This window comes from Trichoplusia ni, chromosome 1, assembly GCF_003590095.1.
Source record: "Trichoplusia ni isolate ovarian cell line Hi5 chromosome 1, tn1, whole genome shotgun sequence".
In the NCBI taxonomy this organism is placed as follows: domain Eukaryota; kingdom Metazoa; phylum Arthropoda; class Insecta; order Lepidoptera; family Noctuidae; genus Trichoplusia; species Trichoplusia ni.
The window spans coordinates 797,424-819,338 of NC_039478.1; the positions used below are offsets into that span (position 1 = coordinate 797,424).

The 21,915-nt window shown below is 36.7% G+C and overlaps 1 protein-coding gene across 2 annotated transcripts in view; it reads right to left on the bottom strand.

Moving 5' to 3' along the window:
• Positions 1-21,069, bottom strand: part of LOC113500347 (homeobox protein araucan) — a 47,725-nt gene extending 26,656 nt beyond the window's left edge. The window contains exons 1-2 of one of the 2 annotated variants that reach the window (XM_026881145.1): positions 20,740-21,069; positions 3,513-3,881 (exon numbers count right to left, since the gene is read on the bottom strand). In XM_026881145.1, the coding sequence (XP_026736946.1) occupies positions 3,513-3,881; positions 20,740-20,799 (429 nt within the window). In that variant the 5' untranslated portion in view covers positions 20,800-21,069. The remainder of the gene's footprint in view (positions 1-3,512; positions 3,882-20,739) is intronic. The other variant, XM_026881209.1, reaches the window with a different exon arrangement.
• Positions 21,070-21,915: the final 846 nt, after the last annotated feature.

Genomic DNA, 21,915 nt, shown 5'->3' on the forward strand with positions numbered 1-21,915 from the left:
CTTGAAAACAATCTAAGTTTTACTGTGCACTATAGTGCGATCGTAAGCCTGCGTAGCGATCAGCGTACGAGAACATGCTGGGATAATAATAGTTGTAAATTAATTAATAACTGACTATAAAAACTGTTATAATCGAGCTAATGTTGACATATTTATTGTTACTACTTGATAATAATACTTAGGTATCTACACTACAAACGATGATTTCTTATTTTTGTTTGATTCATTTATGTGTCACAAACTGTGACTTACCTAACTTGAGAACAAAAAGACAGCATTATCAAAACTTCATCGTCCATTGTTGCTCGTGATACACATTTGATAATTAAGTCGAAATTTAATCTGCAGTGATTAATGAACAAAGCGAGCACTACAGGCAGACCACCCACAGGGAGGAGACGGCTTAATAAGACCCTCATTAACACCTTAATGGCTATTCTCAATTCGCCTGATTTCTCTTGACTTTTATTTATTTTTTCTTTCTCAGTCGCACGCAGAGACCGCGCATCTTGCATCTTACTTCGATGCTCTCCTTTAATTGAATTTCTGGTCGCTTTTTCTAAACTTATTCTCTTTGACTTAAGATTAGTGATGTATTTAAATTGGCGTTTTGTTACGTTTTTGTAATCGGTAGGCGCGTTTGTCGTTATTCCGAGTAAGTGAAGCTTGTTTTTAATTTAATTGTTTAAAGAAAATGTGTTTGGAAGTGAGGCGCGAATGTTGAATGTTCGTTTTTGATGTGTGAGATATGATGCGGTGTTGTTAGTCGTTAATTTGGGCCGGCGCGTCATATGTCTATCAATAGGCCATAACGATATATGGTAGAAGGGTTTGCTGGAGGTTTCCGTTTGCAATAAACGAGTGATAAACGTATACGTAGCAGGACACATGCTAGTGCACATGCTTCAGACGACTGATGAGAGATTTTATGACATCCCTCCATGATTCGCCATCAGTTTGTTAAATATTAATTAACGTTTTTATCTCGTTTTATGATGTATTTATGCCTTTATCTTCAAAGAATGCTCTCTGACTCATTTAATTATTTGCGTTAACATAAAAATAAATAGCAGACCGCTTTATTTATTTTGCCGTAGGTATTAAGCACGCGTGAAACAAAGGCGCGCGCAAAGGTAGGTTATTTTAGTATTAAAGAAGATTATCTATTTCAATATTTTATATTAAAATTAATTTTAAGATGTAACATAAATCAAAGAATGATTTTAGAATTAAAAAAATCCTTTTAATTAGATCAAGCTTAAACGATTTTCATTTCTTTTAGTATACACGTCGTAATAAACTAACGAAAACATATAAGTTTTAACGCGGTATTAATTCTATACTATATAAAATTGTACACGATGTCTCAAAAGTAATGTCATTAAAAGTGGTTAAACAAACAAACCCCTTTTATTGATTATCAAACGCATACAATAGATGGCGCTGCTTGTATTGTAAGTCGCAAGTCGAACAGACGCCGCCACCGGAGTTGCTCGTGTACAAAAATGGCAGTTGAATATTTTCCCCCGCAACGGTTTATAGGGAAACCAAAGAATAATACACCCTCTAGGGTAACGTTTAAGGTTGTGTTTGGTCTGTGGGTCGGTGAAGACTTACATAGCCAGAAACAGACACAAGTGTATTTGCGGTGGAGCGTCGTCATTGTTCGCTAAATCGTCGCTTGCACGGAACCGGCCGGGCTTGTCGTGAGTTAGGTATGAACAGGGACACACAATGACAGTATACATACATTTAAACACCTGTTATTAAACATGCAGGGTCACAGAGCGTAGGTACGTACCAGCTTCGTTAAATAAATGACAGATAGAGATCTCACTGCCGGCGGTTTAGGATGCATCCACAATTACCAACAACAACAAAGTTGCCACATTATATTATAATTATGAGTTGAACGAACTCTACCTTTTGTTTACAAGTTTATATCTTAAGCAGAATTTTTATTTTGGAAGCTTGTTGCTACAATTGATGGCCATGGCCACGGAAAAGTCATTGGTGAACTTGAAACTCTCAGGGTTGAAGAAAACCAAATTGATGATAGTTAAAAATGAGAAGTAGATACATTACTAACTTTAAAAAAATATCAACTCCAATGATCTAATTTCACTAATTGCATTCGAAATTGCTATTATTATTAGATGCATCATTGATAAAATCGAAGAAGTCTAATAGTCATAAAATGGTTCAAATAAGTTAACAGTTTAGGATGTTAAAAACAAAATACACCGATGTTAAGTGAATAGCCGTGACGAAAAACACTCAAAAGACACATCTAATGTCATAATCGTAGCAAGCGTCACTCATATATTCAGCGAAGACTTCCGTTATGAATGTTTCAGCAGAGTGCGATTAAGCCCTCAAAACTTCCTCTTGAAAAACGAAAAATACGGATAATCTTTCGTTTCACAGGATTGTCTGAGCTTTATGGATTTCACATGTGTTTCACGGGAATTGTTTAAGTCGTGAAAATAGAATAAAAGGGAGTTAGCTCGAAGAAATAAAACAGTGCTAACAAATTAAAGCTTAACGTATAGTGATTACATCGAAAGCCTTGCGCTAGTAAGCCTGTCTAAAGCATGCGGTAGCTCGGGTACATTCGATTCTTTGGCGACTATAGGACCTTATAAGGTTTATGGGTGCCGCATAAACCGACCGCCCATTTGTCCCCTTTACTCAGACAAGGTGTTAACCGAGCAGCAGTTCCAACCATACTTCGCCTGACCACAAATTGGATACTTATTGCAATTTATGAAAAAAGCATACGCCAACTGTCATAATTTTAAAGGAAAACACAGAACGAAAAATTTCGTGTCATTTCAAACAACGTAAACGTATCATTCGGAACTGAGTTGTGATATGATGTAGGTAATTGGTATAATAATGAGGGTCGCTTTTTGAATGTATTTTCGCGTTTAAATATGAATGTTTCGTGTTTCGGGCGGTGGCAGCGGTGGCGGCGGCGGCGGGGTCCGCGAGGTGTCGGTGGTTTTCTGGCCCAGCGCGCCCGGACCGGTTCGCCGGTGGCTCGCACGCCACGCCAGAAAAGCCAAACACGTTGTATCGCAGTCGAGAGCGATAAACCTTGCTTCGTATACGGGCAAACGGCAAACGACCTATTCGTACCAATTTGCAGTCTGTTCATTCTGTTTTAGGAGGTAAACAGTTTGGCTCGGCTAATGGTGACTATGAAATAAACTGTATCATAACTGATACGTCCGATTCGGACGCTTGTCGCAATATTATCGCGAGGAACACCTTTTATATATTTCTCAATTAGCCAAGATAAACATCGACGCCAATTTGTTCGTTAGATAAAATAACATTCAATATTGAATCTTAATACTTGTTCCGCGTTCTAAATATTTAACTCAAAGATTCAATATTGTGATAAATTTTAAACTTAGATCGTCATGGTAAATTTTAGTTAGCGTTCATTTACTAGAATAACATGAATGACGTTCTAGGTTTTAATAAAAAAATATAAAAATACGTACCAGCGGTGAATAGAAAGCTGAACTGTCCACGCCGATACTAGGGTAAGGGTTTTGATCTGTAGACGGGTAGGGTGTCCCGTAGACGCCGACAGCGGCGCTGGACAGGCGGGGGTAGGAGGTGAGGGCGAGCCTGGCTCCGTCGTACTGGCAGGAGCACACGGTCTGGCCGGAGACCGGGTCCGTGATGATGGGGCGCGGCGTGTCGCAGCAGGAGGCGGCCGGCGTGCTGGCGTGGCTGCCGGCGCCGGGCGACAGCGCGCCGCCCGCCACGGCCGAGCCGCCCGGCGACAGCGGCGGCGCCGAGCTGGAGCCGCCGTCCGGCGAGGTGGCCGCGCCGCCGGTGCCCGCCCCGCTGCTGCCCACGAGCAACTGCCGCAACAAACATCACTGCTTAGCATATCTCATACTCATCTCAAGGACCTAATTGTAACTGATACTGCATTATTAAGTAAAATAACAGATTTTAAAAAAGGGCGTATAAATATTGCCGGGTACCTACTTTGCACCCTAACGCGTACAAAGTTTGCCACCTAATAAGTATAATGAATAAAAGGATAAGTTTAAAACAGATAACTCTTAAAATGTATACAAAACCATTTATTAAAACGGCCATTTGATTTGTGAAGCTCAATGACAACCACAAACTAATTAACAGTTAAAAAGATAGTTACTCGCTCCATTTGAGAGCACACCTAACGAGTGGAGCGCTTTCTTGTAGGTACGTTTATTTTTAAACGAATGCAAATTAATTCCATTTCTAGGGCAGAGCGGTAAGATAATATCTGGGGCATCCGCTTAATCTAAGCATCTCGGTGACGCGCCCATCGTCCCGTCGCCTGAGATACTCTCGAATTACTTCGTGGAAATAATTAGTAAACATATTATGAAGAGCCGAGTTAGCGCTCCGCTGATCAAAGTAACGACGTGATCGGCACAATTTGTTAATCGTAACGTCTTGTTTAACTCACAGTAATTTTGTGTTGATATTATAAATAGACGAGCCTCGTTTACTTCCTCTATTCCATTTGCCGTCTTTTATTATAATGCGATGATGGGGAGCTGTGCCTAGATCGCTCAAATTACAACCTCCTTATAATGAGTGTTATTTAAAACTACTATTTCATTTACCCAGATTGGTTGGGTTTGGTTTACACTAGGGGCTAATCACCCTTATTCAATTATTAAAGAGTTAATAATTTGTGTCCCACAATAAAAGCCTTAATTATATCCGACAAGTGTTATATTTCAATATTATTTATCCAGAACTTTAAACTGGAAATATGCAAGAGTGCTGTTACATGTCCAGGACATAAACACAGTTTGCGTCTATTGAAAAGATATGAAAGAATGGGTAGGAACAAGGCACTTCAGCCTCCTTGATATAGCAAATATGAATTTCTTTATTCAATAAATATGAGTGTAGTTTAGGCGGTGAAAGACTAAAGGGAACCGGGACGTAAACAGATTTGGTTAAACATCGGGTCCGGGTTGACTTAGAAATAATAGCATAAGATACTGTGCACACACTGGACCCCACTTCACCTATGACGCTCCGTTTGAGTGCACCAACTTGTTTTCTTTAAACAGAGCGAGATCTTCAAAGAGACAAGTCTTGTAGCTTTGTTGACCTTCAATTTTACATGGGAAGCGAGGGATACAAACTGAAAGCTTCGACTGATCAACGCGATGATGATCATGCCTTCGAAGGGCTCGTTACTTAGCCATGTTGACTTTGATATTCGTGTTCAAATATGTCTGCAATTAGATGAATTAATCTTTTAGTACCAGTTGACATTTTGAAGAAACTTTTGTTAAACATAAAGTGAGAATAATTAAGTGGACGTATAATGTAATATTCGAAGTGTGAAAAGAGGAAAAAAAACTCGTCCTGTGAACAAGTGAAATTGGAGTCAACAGTTGTTCGCGCGAGCACGTCGCGATTAATCCGAGCTACAATTACTAAGAGCGAGCCGCTTATTGGGCCGCCATATTTGTATAAACAGCGCTATCACTGCTTGCGTGCATACGTGTAATTAGTAATAGTCCAAGATAACACACGTACACACTATGTCATTACGGATAACAACGATATTTAGGTATGAAATTGTGATTTCGATATCAATCGCACGCCGCTCGATAATCGCGGCATATAGTACCGTGATTGTCTATGAGCAATATTACTCTATAGATACGTAGGTACATACGCGGAACATTAAATAAACCATCTAGATATGTATATTATTGTACTGCTGTCGGCTCTACCATGAACTACATAGCTATTAGTCATACGACTATTGGTGTGAAACAGACTATGTGTGCGCTATTAAATGTTAGTATTTGCTAGAATGTATTATTATAATAAATATCTGATATAGGTCTACAATTATTTTACTGGAAAAAACTTCATGTTTAAACAGACCATTAAAAATAGAATATAATATTGAATAGAAGGTTAGGCTAGAGTAGCTATCTATAATGATAACGTATTAGCTGCAATTGCCAAAGGTATAAAATGTATAGTTAAGACAACGATAAACCATTTGACATTTTCATTAACGTACATTCAACGTAGTGTACTAATTAAATCCAACCATAAATTAGACACTTGTTAAGAATAGTAACGAGCGTTTATAAGCTAATAAAAAGGCGAGGGCAAGAGTAATAACGGGGCTTCCTGGTCGACCGGAGGGCTGATCAAATCAAATATAAGCAATATTATGTCACTGTGTACAAAGGGGGCAGCGCTCCGCCGACGCTTGACTGCTTCGGTCAACAAAAGTTCCAATAAAAACTACTTGGACGGAGAGTGATCTCGGCGAGACAAAACAAACAAACTCTCAAAGAGGAATACTCCTACGATTGCTATTACCCTTAAATTAAATAAAAAAGCTTCAGTAATTTAGTCCAATCTGTCAAATGAAGAGTGTTGAGCAAAGAGAGGGGTTTCGGATTAATGTTTTATGTGGGTGATATCAGATGTTTTCAAGAGGGGGGTTAAAGCAGCGTAGACAGTTGTTAATATAGCTCGCTTTGACAGCGGTTATCTTTTCACTTTGCACTACTTACATGCTGGAAAACAATTACGTAGCATTATGGCAAAGTGCTGGTACAACAATAGGGAATCCTAACTTTTTTGCAACACCTTGTTCAGCTTGTGTGTGTAGCTTTTGCTCTACTGTACCTATACTGATGTGTAGCAAGAAACATAAAAACAGTTGTCAGTTATTGTGTCATCATGTATAATGTATATGATCAAGTCATAAGTGTCTAAGCACCAAAATTTAGATAAAGCTTCCAATTTCACTTGAGATATCATGCGAAAATCTAGAAAAAAATAAGTTTAAGGACCTTCTTGCCTATCTATAAAATATTTTCTTAAAAGCGGATGACACGGGATATGACACAAGGCCCGTCAACTTTTGCGTGCATCAGGCTATACCAATTGCGAACTAGTTTCAAGTCCCCATGGCAAGCTCGTCAGGGCTCGCGTGCACTGTCGGAAACTTCGAGAACTAAACGCTGAGAATTTTTATAAGCTTAATAGGCTCCGCACACAATTTCTCAGAGCTCATATCTCAGTAAAAAAAAAGTTTTAGTACCTAGGTATTCCAGCATTGGAAGTTCGTGATTAGAATTAATGTACGGTACAACTTATATAATTTATTGAGTCTGCTACATGCGTAGGCACGGTAATGTTGTGAAAAATTATTGATTTTCCGGATTAATTCAAGTTTATTGTTTAAATTCGATTTTATCGACGTTTGAAACGCTACAGGGAATACTGCGCTTGTCGTCTATTAATGTAAATTTAAATTTTATATTGATTTTCGTCATTGCCAGTTTTATGGGATCTGTTCACGCAAAATTGCAATAGCAGTCTTCAAGTTTATTTATAAATTTCGGCGCTCCTAGAAATTACCATAATATACGGATTTACGTTAACACTAACCTTACTGACTGAAGTCCCGCAAATATCAATCACGTTTTAGTGAAAATACCCTTCAACTGAATAGTTGAAGGCTATTTTTATATTCTCTACTATACCTCAATAATGTGATCGGTCAACATTTTTTTTCTCGACAACCAAAACATCTGTTAGAAACATAATAAACTATTTTTACAGTTACATCATATTTGGTGTTATTCAATCATAGCATTTTAAAAACATAATTACATAGGTAGGCATTTTCAAGGTAGCTTAAAATATAGGTACCTACCTGAACAAAGTTGATGTGTATAATTTAAATGTGTTTATTTAACCTAACAAAATGAAGAGATTAGAGGGATTTCTTTCTCAGTCGTATTTAAATGTTAGAAATTATAATAACAGAGCTATGTTGAATTGGTAGAGGTTAACTTATTGCCATCTTGAATAAGTTAATTTCATCAGTAATTATAAAAAGGACGTAACGCAAAAATGTTTTAAGGTAGTACTTTTAAATTTCATTCTAATTCAGTAACAACAAACAATTCTTTACGCATCAAACTATAAGCTCCACCGCAACCGTTATAACACAAATGAAAGTTCTACTATTAAATCAAAACCTCTTTAGACGAAAACTCAGAAACATCTAAACACGCTTAATACATTTGTAGCCCGTCTGACCCCTACACTCTGTTTATTTTAGCACAACTTGATCCCAAATTGAAACGGTCATTCTAATCGTATTCATTGATTTCGTACACCCGAATATAATTGAAATAAGGCGTGGTCTCATTATGTATGCGCCTCGTCATCTACCTATGTGGGACTAGAGTATATACGTGTGTATATATATAACCGATGGGAAGCTTTCAGTCTGCTGTCAATATTTGATGAGATTCGGACGAGGGTGGATTTACAGTGTCCGTGCAGACCGCTTGTCCTTCATAGCGATTCGTTGCCAGCCTCTTTACATATTGATGATGGCTACAGACAATATTTCAAGCAAATTGCAGCATTTTGGATATCTATCTGGGTCCGTAGACTTTTGATTTTGTTGTGGTGTTGTCATGAGTTTTGTTATACGAAACCAAACATATTAGGTACCTACTAGTTATTACTTGCCTAGTACAAGCCTTTGTTTAGGAAGCAGTTTTTTTGCGTAATAATCCTGTTAACGTAAACGAATATATTACATTATTAAATTACACGAAAATTTACTTAAACTTAACTGACTGCACCCGCGTAACATGTCACGAATTCGATCCCCGCCTAGAGTTCATTTATGTGATCCACCTTTGAATGTTTGTATAATCTCCCGCGAGTCAAAAATTGAATTCATTAGCGTGGTAATAGGTGTGTAGAGTTGTTTTTTAAGTAACGGTACAATTTTTTTTTGCACTTTAGTTTTTTTCGGACGCTTTTCTGGTTTCAATAGGACCTACTTTTGCCAAAGAAAAACCAAACATCATAAACACTCTACCGGAAAAATAATAATAATAAATAAAAAATAATAATTTTGCCTGTAATTAATCCTCTTATAAGAATTCATTTACTAAACGGCCAATAAAGTATTTGATTACTCTTTATTATTAGCATATTAAAAATACTCCTATTCTTAAATTAAATTTTGATAACAAAATGTTAAATACTATCTATAAATATGCTTTAAACGGCCATAGTGCATAGCTAATAGTGCTCTACCGTTACATGTTATGGATGCGTTAGTTATTACACGGCGTAATAAAAATGTTAGATGCTATAGTAAAATGGTAACTAAGTGCAAGATGCTGTTTTAAAAAGTGAGTGAAGTAAGGCCAAGATTACACCGGACAATCTAAATCGTCCCTTTCACACTTTCAACGTTCCTACGAATCGTGTTCTTGTGTACCGCGCTACTGTTCGCTTCGAGATAATCGCTGTAAATAGGTACAATCTTATTACATCTGACCACCTTCATGGTCAGTATACCGTTCGAGTTTCATGGACATTAATAATGGCTTATAAAAGCTACCTACATCATTTTCAAATTATTTTAATTGAAAATCATTAGCTACCTGTGCGGACTGTGCATTTGAATATAAAGTGTGGTTCACACGGAATGCGCCGCCATAAACTCGCCCAACCAACGCTAAAGTTAAAGTAATGTGTTTATTTTAAAAGCACGGTTAAAAGGCATAAAGATTATCTCATAATTTCCATTACATTAGCAAAGGCATTATCTCGGCCCGAAGGTCCGTCTCTCGTTCCAATTTCGCTCCGACCAACGGGATATGTTAAAGAGGACATTATAATAATTTGATTGTTATCAGATGTTATTATATGAATTTTCCAAAATTATAAGAGTGAACGACGAAGATAAGTCGACGATATCGTGACGACGGTAGGAATAGATTACGGAATAGCCGGCGGGCGGAGCAGCGGCGCGTAATCGGACGCACTAAATTTTGGTCCTTTAGAAAAACTCGCCATACAGCAAATCGATAACCGATCATTATAATGATTGGGCTGTAAACGCCACTCTTGTTTCTTTTGAGACGCTTGACGAACGGGAGTCCGATTTTAATATGAGCGAAGGCGTGCGGGGCAGTCGCGGGATGCGCGGGAGCGCACTTCATGCGTGCATACTCCACCTGAACAAACGGCCAGCTCCGACCATTAAATAAGAAATTTTCTCATGTCACTGCCGGCATAGAATTTTTTCGCCCTCTTATACAAAACGCCCCTAAAACTATAATTATCGAATGTACTTGCACATAAACATTATTGTATAAGTAGCTATATAATGTTACTCGTAAAGCGTTAACGCAGTAGCATTTCGTTTCGAAGTATATTTTTTTCTGAATGGTCACTCATAATAGCCCTTAAACGCTATTTAAATATCTCGGTAATGGGTGGAGACATCACAAAACATCCACGCATCGAGACGGAACACAAAAGGGGTCGCCTCCTCCGCCGCCAGCTTTCAATTGACGCCACTATTATGCGTATCATAAACATAAATCTTAAAGCGCCATTCCTTGGAAATATTATGTGGCGCTTTGCGGCGGTGCGGCGGAAAAATTGTCTCACACTGAGCGTCCGTCTACCTAAGTACAGTCGAGCGCTAAGTTTACGTTGCCTTCAAAATAGAGCAGCTACAAATTCATATTGCAACTCCACGATCCTGAAGCACCTACAAGTTGAGCAAACTCTGTAAGTAATAGTCCCTCAGAAATGCCCCTTTATTTTAAGGCACAAACACCTTTCTACATCACGATAATGTGTCGTCGAGTGTACATTACACTGCACTGACATAATATTATTATGTACCAGAGCTCGGTGCGCTGTGCGAAGCATAGTGTCGTATAATGTCTACATTGTAATATACAATATGTCATGTGGGTATTAATGTCTAGTGTCATACTAGGCGTCGAGCAAGGTATTCTAAGTCGGAATATAAGCGTTCGCGAAAACAATGATACGGCTAGGGTACTATAAAACAGCTTGATTCTTGTACTAAAATTGAAATAAGGTGTGTGCGTGACGCACGTTGTCACGAAAAACGGGTTTGCGTCGTGCGTGGCGGTCGAAACACGACGAAATGACGCGTCGAGTGTGACACACGCGCGGACGTGTGCGCGCCGCCATTAGAGATGCACCGGCCGCACCTTGGGGCCCACAGATCTCACCGCCGATAAATATCAATCGCGCTCGCGACAACAATTAATGGTTATTTAACGCGCTTCCATTCAATTATCGTCAAGCGGATTGCGTCGATAATTCCGATGGCCAAATTCCCAGTAGTTAATGCTCACCGGGTACTTCATTTATGGCTCTTACCATGCGAGCATTGGACTCGCCACATGTTCGATCGCCGTCCATTGGGCATTAATTCTGCAACGTTCGAAGCCGGCAGAGCGTAAAAGTATGTTAATGTTACTTTACAACTTAAAGTAACGGATAAAAATGTCATCTGCTAGGAAGGCACTTCGTTGAATTGTCCACCAAACTTATAAAATTGCAATAACACCCCAAAAGCATTCACATTCTAAGAAACACGCCCACTGAGAACGTTGCACAAAAACAAAAACTAATGAAACAATAATACAAATACCAATTTATGTACGACTTGAACTTTACAAGACAACAATAAAGTCTTAAAGGCTTCTTAGCCACTAAAAGCCTAATCAAAAAAATATTATTATGCGGATACCAATGTTTTTATTTTTGTTAAAAGAAAATAAAAAATGCATTTTAAATTATAATTGAATTTTAAAATGTTGTGCCTAATTTGATAAATTAGGTACGATTTGTACCAGAAGATATACGTATAGTTAATTATAAACAAAGTTGAGTACTCACGCGGATATGAAGTCGCGGGTGTTCGTTGTGCGCACTGTACATCGCTAACAAATCGAATGAAAACGCGTCGAGTAATTATTCCCGACAAAACACAATCTAAGCGTATGCGAAAGGGCAATCGGCCGCGACGCCGCAATTTGAGATTCGTGTTCCATCTTAAATTATCGACAAGTTTAATAACAAGCGTAAAGGCAATAGCAATAATCGCTGCAAATTAATTACCAGCTTAGAGCGAGCGCGAAGAAAAACAGTAAAAGTAATGACGCGTTGCTGAAACACGCCAGTAGCTGGCCGCCAGTATGGGGTGCAATAGGCTAAAATTTATACACGGTGTAGGTGCGGCAGCCGGCGGCTGTTTGGAGTTTCACTTATAAATAACATTTAGCGGGCGGGGCGGGGCGGGAGGCGCGGATTATGAGGTCGGAGGACTCAATTAAACTGTGCTACCGGACCCGGCTTTTATTGTGGACTTTTGCCGTGACCTCCCACCGGATTTTCAAATAAATGGATCCACTTTACGCACAATGTTGGCGTTCGCACAAAATTACGGCGAATTAATGATTATGATTTCACCGCAAGCGGTCCGCGTATGTTCCCTACTAGATACTTATTATGTTACTTCTGATGGCATCCCAAAAGGGGATCTACCTACCACGTGTGTGACTCAGATATTGGCAAAGTTGACACTAAAATAGTTTATAAAAAAACGTTGTCGGTTACAATCTATCTTTATATAAACCGGTTATAACCGGTAAATTATATAGCATTACTCCCGTGATGGAAGACTTTACCCTCAGAAAAAGGGGATCAGTAAATAAGCAAGTGTACTTACTACACCATAAAACATATTGAGAAATTCAACTGTTGGTCAAACAATTTTATAAGAGCGAAACATGCCCTAAATTGCGATAACTCATATATAAATAGCCCATAACATGATTAATTACTGAGGAAAAAGATGAATAATATGCAAGGACTGTCTGAAACAATTAGCAATTTGTTCCATCTGCATTTAAAGTAGGTAGGTATGAATAGTAAAAAATATGTAGCTCATGTTGTATAACTCCATGTATGAACTGTGCAGTAATTACACATAAATAATTCAATACCGCATTCATTGCAAAAAAGTGAAGAGCTGTTTTGGTTAGCTATATGGGACATAATGCTTATTAACCGAACTAAATGGGGATTTGCTTGCATAATACATAATACAAGGTGTCAAATTAATGTCCATAAAAGAGCATGCATCAAGAACTACTAGACATGGACGGAGAGCAAAAAGTTGAAGATGGACTCAGAACTTGAATATTTCTTAATATTCGTACCAAGTGTGAAGTGCGAGAGGATATCGGAAAACTGGCTCTACATTTATAAATACAACACCGAAGGTCTTGGACGAACATCTATTACTGGTTTTATTTTAACTGGATAATGCATTTCATACAAACAAATGAAAAACTACGAAATATAAAACAACTTGAACTCTTTAGGCGTATTTGAGAATAAAAAACGCTCGATGTGCGTTTGGTTTTTTAAAGAAAAAAAATATGTAAAGTAATTAAAATGATCCAAGTTTGGATGAGCTCTAGTCAAAGTCGCCATGTCAAAAACAAACGAAACATTTTAACAGGTCTATATGCGTATTTGCGTATCCATATCTCGGCCGGACTCATGATACGTACTAATGATAAAACGCGTGATTCTGTTTTTATCATTGTATCGAAAACGCTCTCAGCACGCCTAACAGGACACAATGTTCTTGTCATTTCGATCATAAGAACTTTTAAAAATAATTTAAAGTTAAAAAAAAAACTATCGATGACTAAAGTGTTAAGTTGCGCGATGATAGATACTAAGAGATCATAAATATGCACAATAAGATCTCTGCCTTTTTTGGTTGTTTCAGTTAGTAACATCTTTCTGCAAGCGGTATCGGTACGGTGTAAAAAAAAAGACACATTTTGAGGTAATTCAGAATATAAGAAATAACTACGTTCCCCTTACGCAGGTAAACAAATAAAACACAAGAAACTAAAAATAAACGACAATAAAAACAATGTTTACTTTCTCAATAACTTTATTAAGGTATGATTTGTTGCTGAAATGTCGGCAAAGTAACTGATGTTGATTTTAACATCTAAGAATGGGCCGGTCACGCAAAACCTAGTTTCGTTTAGGTTCACAGAAACTTTGGATAACAAAGCTCTGTGACATCCACCAATAGTTTATCAAACAAGGTTTATTTAGTTCAACCGTCCCGTAGCACACGAGTTCCAAAGTTTATTTTGATTTAAACAAATGAAACAGCACAAATTTAATTAAAAAGGAGGGATCTTAAAAAGGAAAAAACTAATGTAGAAACCCGTGCGTGTTTTAAAAAGCCGAAGTGTTTACAAACGGCAGGTTACCCAATGCAATTTTCTTTCAAGTTTGTTTGATTTTCTAGTAAGGGACCCGTATCAGAAGGCTATTAACTATTAACTGCTATCGAATCAACTTGAATGCTCAATTGCATTCGGTCAATTAGACGGAAAATTGTTGTGGGGATTGCACATGTGCCTTTCTGTTCTCGTGACGAGCGACACAAACTGGTCCTTTGGAGATTTATACCTGCGAACAAATCCGCTTTTAATTCATAGTGAATTAACTGTTTTTAAATTAAATCAAGTCTCATTTGTATTGGTAAGTAATTCTATGTAGATGTGTCTCTTAAGTCGACTATATAAAATAAATGTTAGAGTAAAAATAAGTGAAATAATTTGTGACTTAAATTGCGTGACATTAGCTATAATATTATTTAAACATTACGTTTACAAAGTTTAGTAAAAATCCTCGTTAGCTTAGGTAATACGACTTATTGTAAACAAAGAACAAATCTAAAGTCTGTATTGACGACAAACTACCTACACCGTTACATTGGCATTACCTTGTTTCTCTTTTGTGAACTCGTATGGCTTCGGAGCATTCTTGGCAGCTCATATTCTTATGATGTACAAAAATAGACAACTACACATGAACGCACATGTTACTAGATTAGTCAACAAATTAGAAAACAACAAAGAAAATCTACTTTGACGTGTGGAGGGGCTATCACTTGATCGCAATAGGGAAACGCGTGGAACAGCTGACCGGCGCACCGATCGCTCACGGCGATAAACGGATTAAAGTACTTTTTTAATTCATCGTCAATCGAGTCTTTAGCTCCGAGAACATATAAATCGTTGCCATAGCGCTAAATACGTAACACTTAAAATTGTAATTTTATTAGGGGGATATTCTTTTTAAATGTGCGAGGAATATAAACCCAAATTTTAAAGCAAGGGTCAAGTTTACCTGCTCCTAAAACATTATCAGATCTTATTTGTTCACAGAGGCGCCATCTTGATATTATTTGGAGTCCCGTAAAGGTAACAACGAAACCTCGTATGGGATTACTCGTTTATCAACCCGTCCGGCCATTCATCTGTCACCGAGTCATCTATTTACAATTGGGGCTTTTTTATTGTTGAGACGTTTTTTGTTTCTTTAAGTCAATTTGGTTCCTGTATATTAATCTTACAATGCCTTACAATGACTTATGGGTCTGAGATTTTATTAACAGCTATTTCACTGCCTACCAAAGTTACAAGGAACTCTAAAAATAAGCTAATTATAAAAAAGAATTATAGTGGTGTGTTACATACGTTACAATAAAAAAACGTACGGAACTACCGTCTAAACAAGTAGGTTTCATACCGGACCTGGTTTGTTCATGCGAGTGTCAAAGAGTAACGTCTCGATATAGCGGTATAAATCCACAGAAGGTACACACAACAAAACATTTGCTCCACAATCATATTCGATAAAATAACTTTTAAACTTCACGCTAATGTAGGCGGTGTGTCAATATACTGAAAGTCGATAGTCGAGTAAACAATGGAACAGATGCTTGCATAGCTTTTAATCCTATCTATATGGGCGATCGAAGTCACCACCTTTTTGGGATTGTTGTAATTAATTATCAGTTTAATATTTACCATTTTCTATTACCGTCAGTCTTGTCGCATTAGATAACAATCTTATTCTTGCTTTAAGAACAATATTCATTTAAAATAATATGTAGGTAATTAGTGTAAAAGCTATCGAATCAAATCTTAATGAACATTAAGTATAGATGTAAGTAAAGTCTCTGAGATAAGTTTAAAACCGGAGAAAAGGCAAATTAATACCATTCATGATACATAATTTTCTTGAGTAATTGTATGTTTTATAGATATCAACTATCTCGTAAGCGATCTACACTAAGAAATACAGGTTATGTGTTAGTATCTGTTAACATGCATTAATATAAGATAACATAATTATAACGTGTGAAAATGTGGATATAGGTCGATGTAAGTAATCACTAAAACATTTATGAACAACCTTGGAACGACTTCGAATTAAATATATCTAGGGTATGGCGTTATGTTTAAAAGTTTTCAATTACAAAAAATATATTAATAATAATTTTATTTTATCTTAATTATAAATCTCTTAACCTTATTTTGAATTCAACTGATTTTGAATATTTTCAAAAACTATTTTTTTCATTATTCTCCTCGTTTTAGAACAGTCACTACATCTGGACATTGTGACAATGTTTGGTAGTAAACCGTACCTACATGCCAACTCTGAGCAAGCTATCTCTACAACACTGGTTCCATTGCCAGTACCCAATGCCTCTAACTACAACATACCCAACGGTACATCAAAGAACCTCAGCGCATACTCAAGGTCTTTTAGTTAAAGAAACATGTGTTTCGGCGTCCTAAATCTGTCGATATACGAACACATATCAATCCAATTCCGGGGATTAAAAGATTACTTCAGTGATAAGGCGCTTGTTTTTGCAATCTACTCTTTCATATTTCTACACGATTATTTCCTTCTATTTTTAATATCTCGTATTAAAATATCTTTTAGTTTTAAAGCCTCTGTGCTTTAAGAAATATAATAAATATACATGTATGTTATTATCGATAAGCAAAACCTCGCCCGGTGCGCTAATTATTATTCCAGTCATTTGAGCACTAAAAGGCATTTTTCAGTATTGATAACAATCGTTTGTTACACTAATACCTGCATTACTAATAATTGATAAGTTATTTTTTACATTTTCGTATATACAGATTATTAATGTAAGCCTCAGATAAAAGATTAGCATTTCTTCTTTTATTGTTGCCGCTACAGATATGTTCGCATTATGTATTTTACCTTATCAGTACAATAGGTTTTGTAATCTTGAGTACAGATTGTGACGTGATTTAGGCGTAGCTAGGAACTAAAGTATAAAACGTAATAACTAAAGCAGTATAAACGTACGTTAAGGAAGACAGGACAGACGAAGACAAAATAATATTGTATTCGAAGTCTTATTAGATAAATGTATCCCACTTTTGACCAATAACTTTGTTTGGTTATTCTTATTAGAACAATGTTAATATTACTTAACACTTTGCATACCTTGAAAATGTGCTGCATCAAAGCTGGTGACTTTCAGATTTAAAAATAATTAATCATGCCTACATATTTCATTTGTGCTCATCGGATCAAAGAGAACATATTTGAGTCGTAATACTTTTGATATAGTTTCAGGTTAAAATTTCTTGACTTTGTTGACAAATAAGTCAAAGGGCAATTTTAGTTTAATATGTATTTATATTAAAGTGTGGTGCAGATCGCACTTGACATAGTCATGGACATGCCAATACAAGGCATGTTGAGCAGCTTAATTCAATGGAACGGCATTAGTAAGAGATCATACTCCAGAATCTTCCCAACTCTTGATCGCCTGTCAGCGTAATCGCATTGTAACGGGTTTACACCGTAAATAATATTTCTTATAAGATATGTATTCGAATCTTTCTATAATTAACCTCTTGTTAGAAACATAAACGACCTATTAGAGAAGTTTTGCTCAATAGAATAATCATTAAAGTTCAACAGTCGGAAGTGCTCAGTTGTGACGCTAACCCTTAATAAAATCCACTGGCTCGCCGTAAGCCTTTTAGCCGGCAACTGCGAACACGACTCTATCCATTTTTTCACTTACTGCAATTTGACTCTATCAAAACAGTTAGCTTTAGGCGTATCTCTACGTAATGCGACCACGTCCTAACATAAACGTTTTTCATTACAGTGGCTTTAGAAATTTGTGCACTATCAACACGTACTCAGTTTAATTTAAGAGATAATATTCTTTTTAAGTAGACGTTTAATTGCGCCTACGCGTTGCTCGTAGTTGCAGGCGACGGGCCGACGGCGCGGCCTCGTCAACAGGTGATGAAAATGTCAGGAGATAATAACGGAACGTGTGTTATTTATTGGCTGGTAATATTAATGAAGCACTATATTAATATGACGACCAATTATCTGTTGCGGGACTGTTTTAAATTTTTCGTTCATGCGATAGTTGAGCGTTTAAATAGGCACCTATATGTCAGGCGATCTACATCAAATGAATTTTTAGTGTCATATTTTTATTAATGCTATAATTTTTCGAAATTTACTGGCAGATTATCTACCTCCTTTTAACATGATACGTGCGTTGTTTTTTTAAAATAATATGAATTCGCACAAAATTTATGTAGGTAGTATTCTAATAGTCTGCTAAGCACAATTCTAGCTCTATATTTTTGGCACCTTGAATATGATGATCAATTTAGATCTCTATCTATCTTTTAAAATATTATAATAAATACAATGCAGTTCACTATGAATATATGTATACATATTGATACATTTTATATTATCTATTTATTAGAATTTTATCGCTAATATACATATTAAACACGTTGTTAATATAAAACGAGATATTTATCAAAATGCATATTTAAAAAGCTAATAAAATGTTAAATTTTTTATTTTAGTTAATTCAATCATACATAAATAAATATGTAAATTGTTTTATTTGTCACTTTGTTTGTCACAGTGTTGTGTTACTGTCGAAAAAAATCATTTTGTAGAGACTGGATTAAGGATACAGCCGACACTCGAAAGTACCTAAGGATTCCATGAAATCTGCAACAAATTATATCGAAATCATCTGCTCTTTGATATTTGTATTCACTCAAAACATTTACTACTTTTAAGACAACAACTACTATATACAACTACAGCATGCAAAACTCTACATAATTTCTCAAGTGTCTAATTAACACCCATCTAGTGGAACAACTAAATAAAATTGTGAATTCAATGATCAATACTCTTCTACATTTATGCAGAATTCATTTGGTTTTTTTTTTCTACAAAGTAGGTATTTACTTTCAATGCCAAGTAAAATAAAGAGCATGAATACCTAACACTTACGAAACATATAAATACAAATCACAATTTAAATATATTAATTGTATTATATATGTTAATCATACATAAAGATTACGCGTAGTGAATTAACTACACAATTTAAGTTTAAAAGGATTTTACGATGAGGAAAGGATTTCTTTAGATTGGAGTACTCTACAGTGACTACTGTCTTCTAAATCATTATTTTCAATTATACATGTAGTTTATTACCGTACCTAATCATCTTGCCATCAAAAAGTGTAGATGTAGAGACCTAAGCAATATTTCAAACTCTACAAAAACGTACTAAGTAGATCAATGAGATTAAGACATAAAGACGTATTAACAAATAGTAATATCGACTCTCTAAATAACCGGCTATTAGTTCATTTAAGTAAGGTCGCGTAGTGTTAAGTTTCACATTTAACTTGGTATTAAGTAAGTGGTCTCAAGTATCGATTGTACCAGATAAATTGATTGTTTTCAGTAGCCGTTAACAAAATAAATATATATGTTATGTGTTACATATGTTTTGTTTAAGATATTCATAACTAGATTAAATGCGTGAGGACATGCATTTGATTAAAATTGGAACAATGAAACAACGTCATTAGAATACTATTTTTAACTTTTGCGTATTAATATGGTTGACTGGTAGAGAATGCCTCAGGCATTAAGTCCGCCATTGTACATTTAATGTAATGTATAAAAGTGTAAATAAATAATTTCTGAAAATTTGCGTACAGACAAAGTAGTAAATCAAGTATAAATTAATATACCTACATATTAGTTTACAGGGATAGGTGTAAGTATAAGGTACTGTACTAACAATAAATGGTAAATGGGTTTATAATCTATTTCACTATCTCTATTAATAGGCATATTGAAAGGCAAATATTTTACAGTTCACTTATTCGTTCGTAAGTGTATTTATTTATCAATCAATATCGCGTTCCACGAGTAGGCCTAAACTTTATTACCTGTAATTATTGGAAAAACTATGAACTTATTTATGTAGATGAATTTTCTCTGTTTAACACTTGAGTACCTACTTAAATAATGAAGATCTAATTTTAAAGGAATGTCGTTGTGGCAGCTAAATCATTTTCCACGGTATAGGGTAGGCATCAACATATTTATACTTAAGACATTGTAGATTTATAACTAATCTGTATAATCTACACATATTTTATCATTCATCAGTGTTGTTTTACAGCTATCTAATGTTATACATTGATGACATATTGACAAGGGACCTAATTGGTTTAAAACTTCACCGAAAACTTACTTCCGCGGTTCCAAACAATAAATAATATTAACTGTATATATGTATCTACAAACCATTTTCGATCAATTATTAACAGGCTATGTATTTTATCTACGCTAACAGAAAGACCCGTTATCACATTGTTCTTGTTGTGCAATACTGTTTTAGAAAATACTTTTAATACATGTTTACCAGTGCGGCAAGCAAACTGAAATTTCTATAAAATTGATAAAATTTAATCCATAAAATGAAAAGGCATTGCACAAAGAATGTATGTGACAGGTGTAGGTACCAAGTACTAGGACAAAGGACCAAGCCACAGGGGTCTACAATAAGGATATGCACGAAGTACGACAACTATTAAGTATGTTAGGTTGTTTACTAACCTGCGAGGCGGGCGGGTATGAATAGCCAAATTGCGCATACGCTGCCATCGGGACGATCATATGGGCGGCTTCACACTAAACACTGTCTCTCGAAGTCTATAGCACGGACGTATTAGTTTCCTAAAAATATTTCTACTACTGCTAGTAAGAAATTAAGTTAATTAATTGTATCACAGTTGGTTGTGTGCGCGGCGACTGCGCGGCGCGCTGCCATTCCTGCGCGTCAGCGGGCCGGTGCGCGCGCGCTTCGCATGCCGGGCCTGTGCTCGTGTGCGACCGGCCTGTACCTTCCTTACGCGTTCGAGGTTAAACACCGACTGGCGCGCGTACGACGCCTGACGCCCCTCCGCCGTAGGAGACGGCCAATTAGACTCCGCCTCGAGGGCGGCACCGCATATCGACCGCCAACCGCGTCCTCAATTTTCTGTCCTTTTCGAAACACCATACGGATACGCGACGTGAGATTGGCGTGCGCTATCCCCTCCAGCGCGAGTCCCCGCCTACGCGTTCTCGGCCGCCCACGTCCGGGTGGGGCGCTGGAAAAAAGCGGCAGAGTCGGTCCGACTTGATCATGTTTATGGGTTTCCGTCGAGACAGTCCGCCAGCCCTGTACCGCGGGCAAACAAATCTTTAGTGGCAAAAAATGGCTCGGCCGAGGACAAGTTGTTTCACCTCGTCAGATTTACGAACAACGCGACGTAGAGTTAAGAATCGACTTTATAGACTACCACCTGCGACGATATTGGGTAGAGTCGCTTTGTGTTGTCCTCGTTGCTCCAAGCAAATAAGATGGATACGAATAATTGAAGACGATATTATCGCATGAGTTTGGAAACAAGATAAACATGTAATAATATAAGTATAAGCATCTTGAAACTACTTGAACTTATAGAGTCTTTGTTTTATTTCAGCTTGGCCCTGATTTATTCAAAATCCTTAACTTTAAGTTTACCTTTAAGATGAACTATAACAGTCAAATAGGTTTCATTATGTAGATTTGGTATTTAAAGAAATACATCAGTCTTGACGAATACTCTTAGAAATTAAGATTTAAGAATAGAATTAAATAACTGTACCTAAGTGACGTACATGAATTGGTTTTTTTAACAAATTACTTGCGACTAGATTGACTAGTTTACTCTAATATTTAATTGAACAAATAGTATACGACTCTTT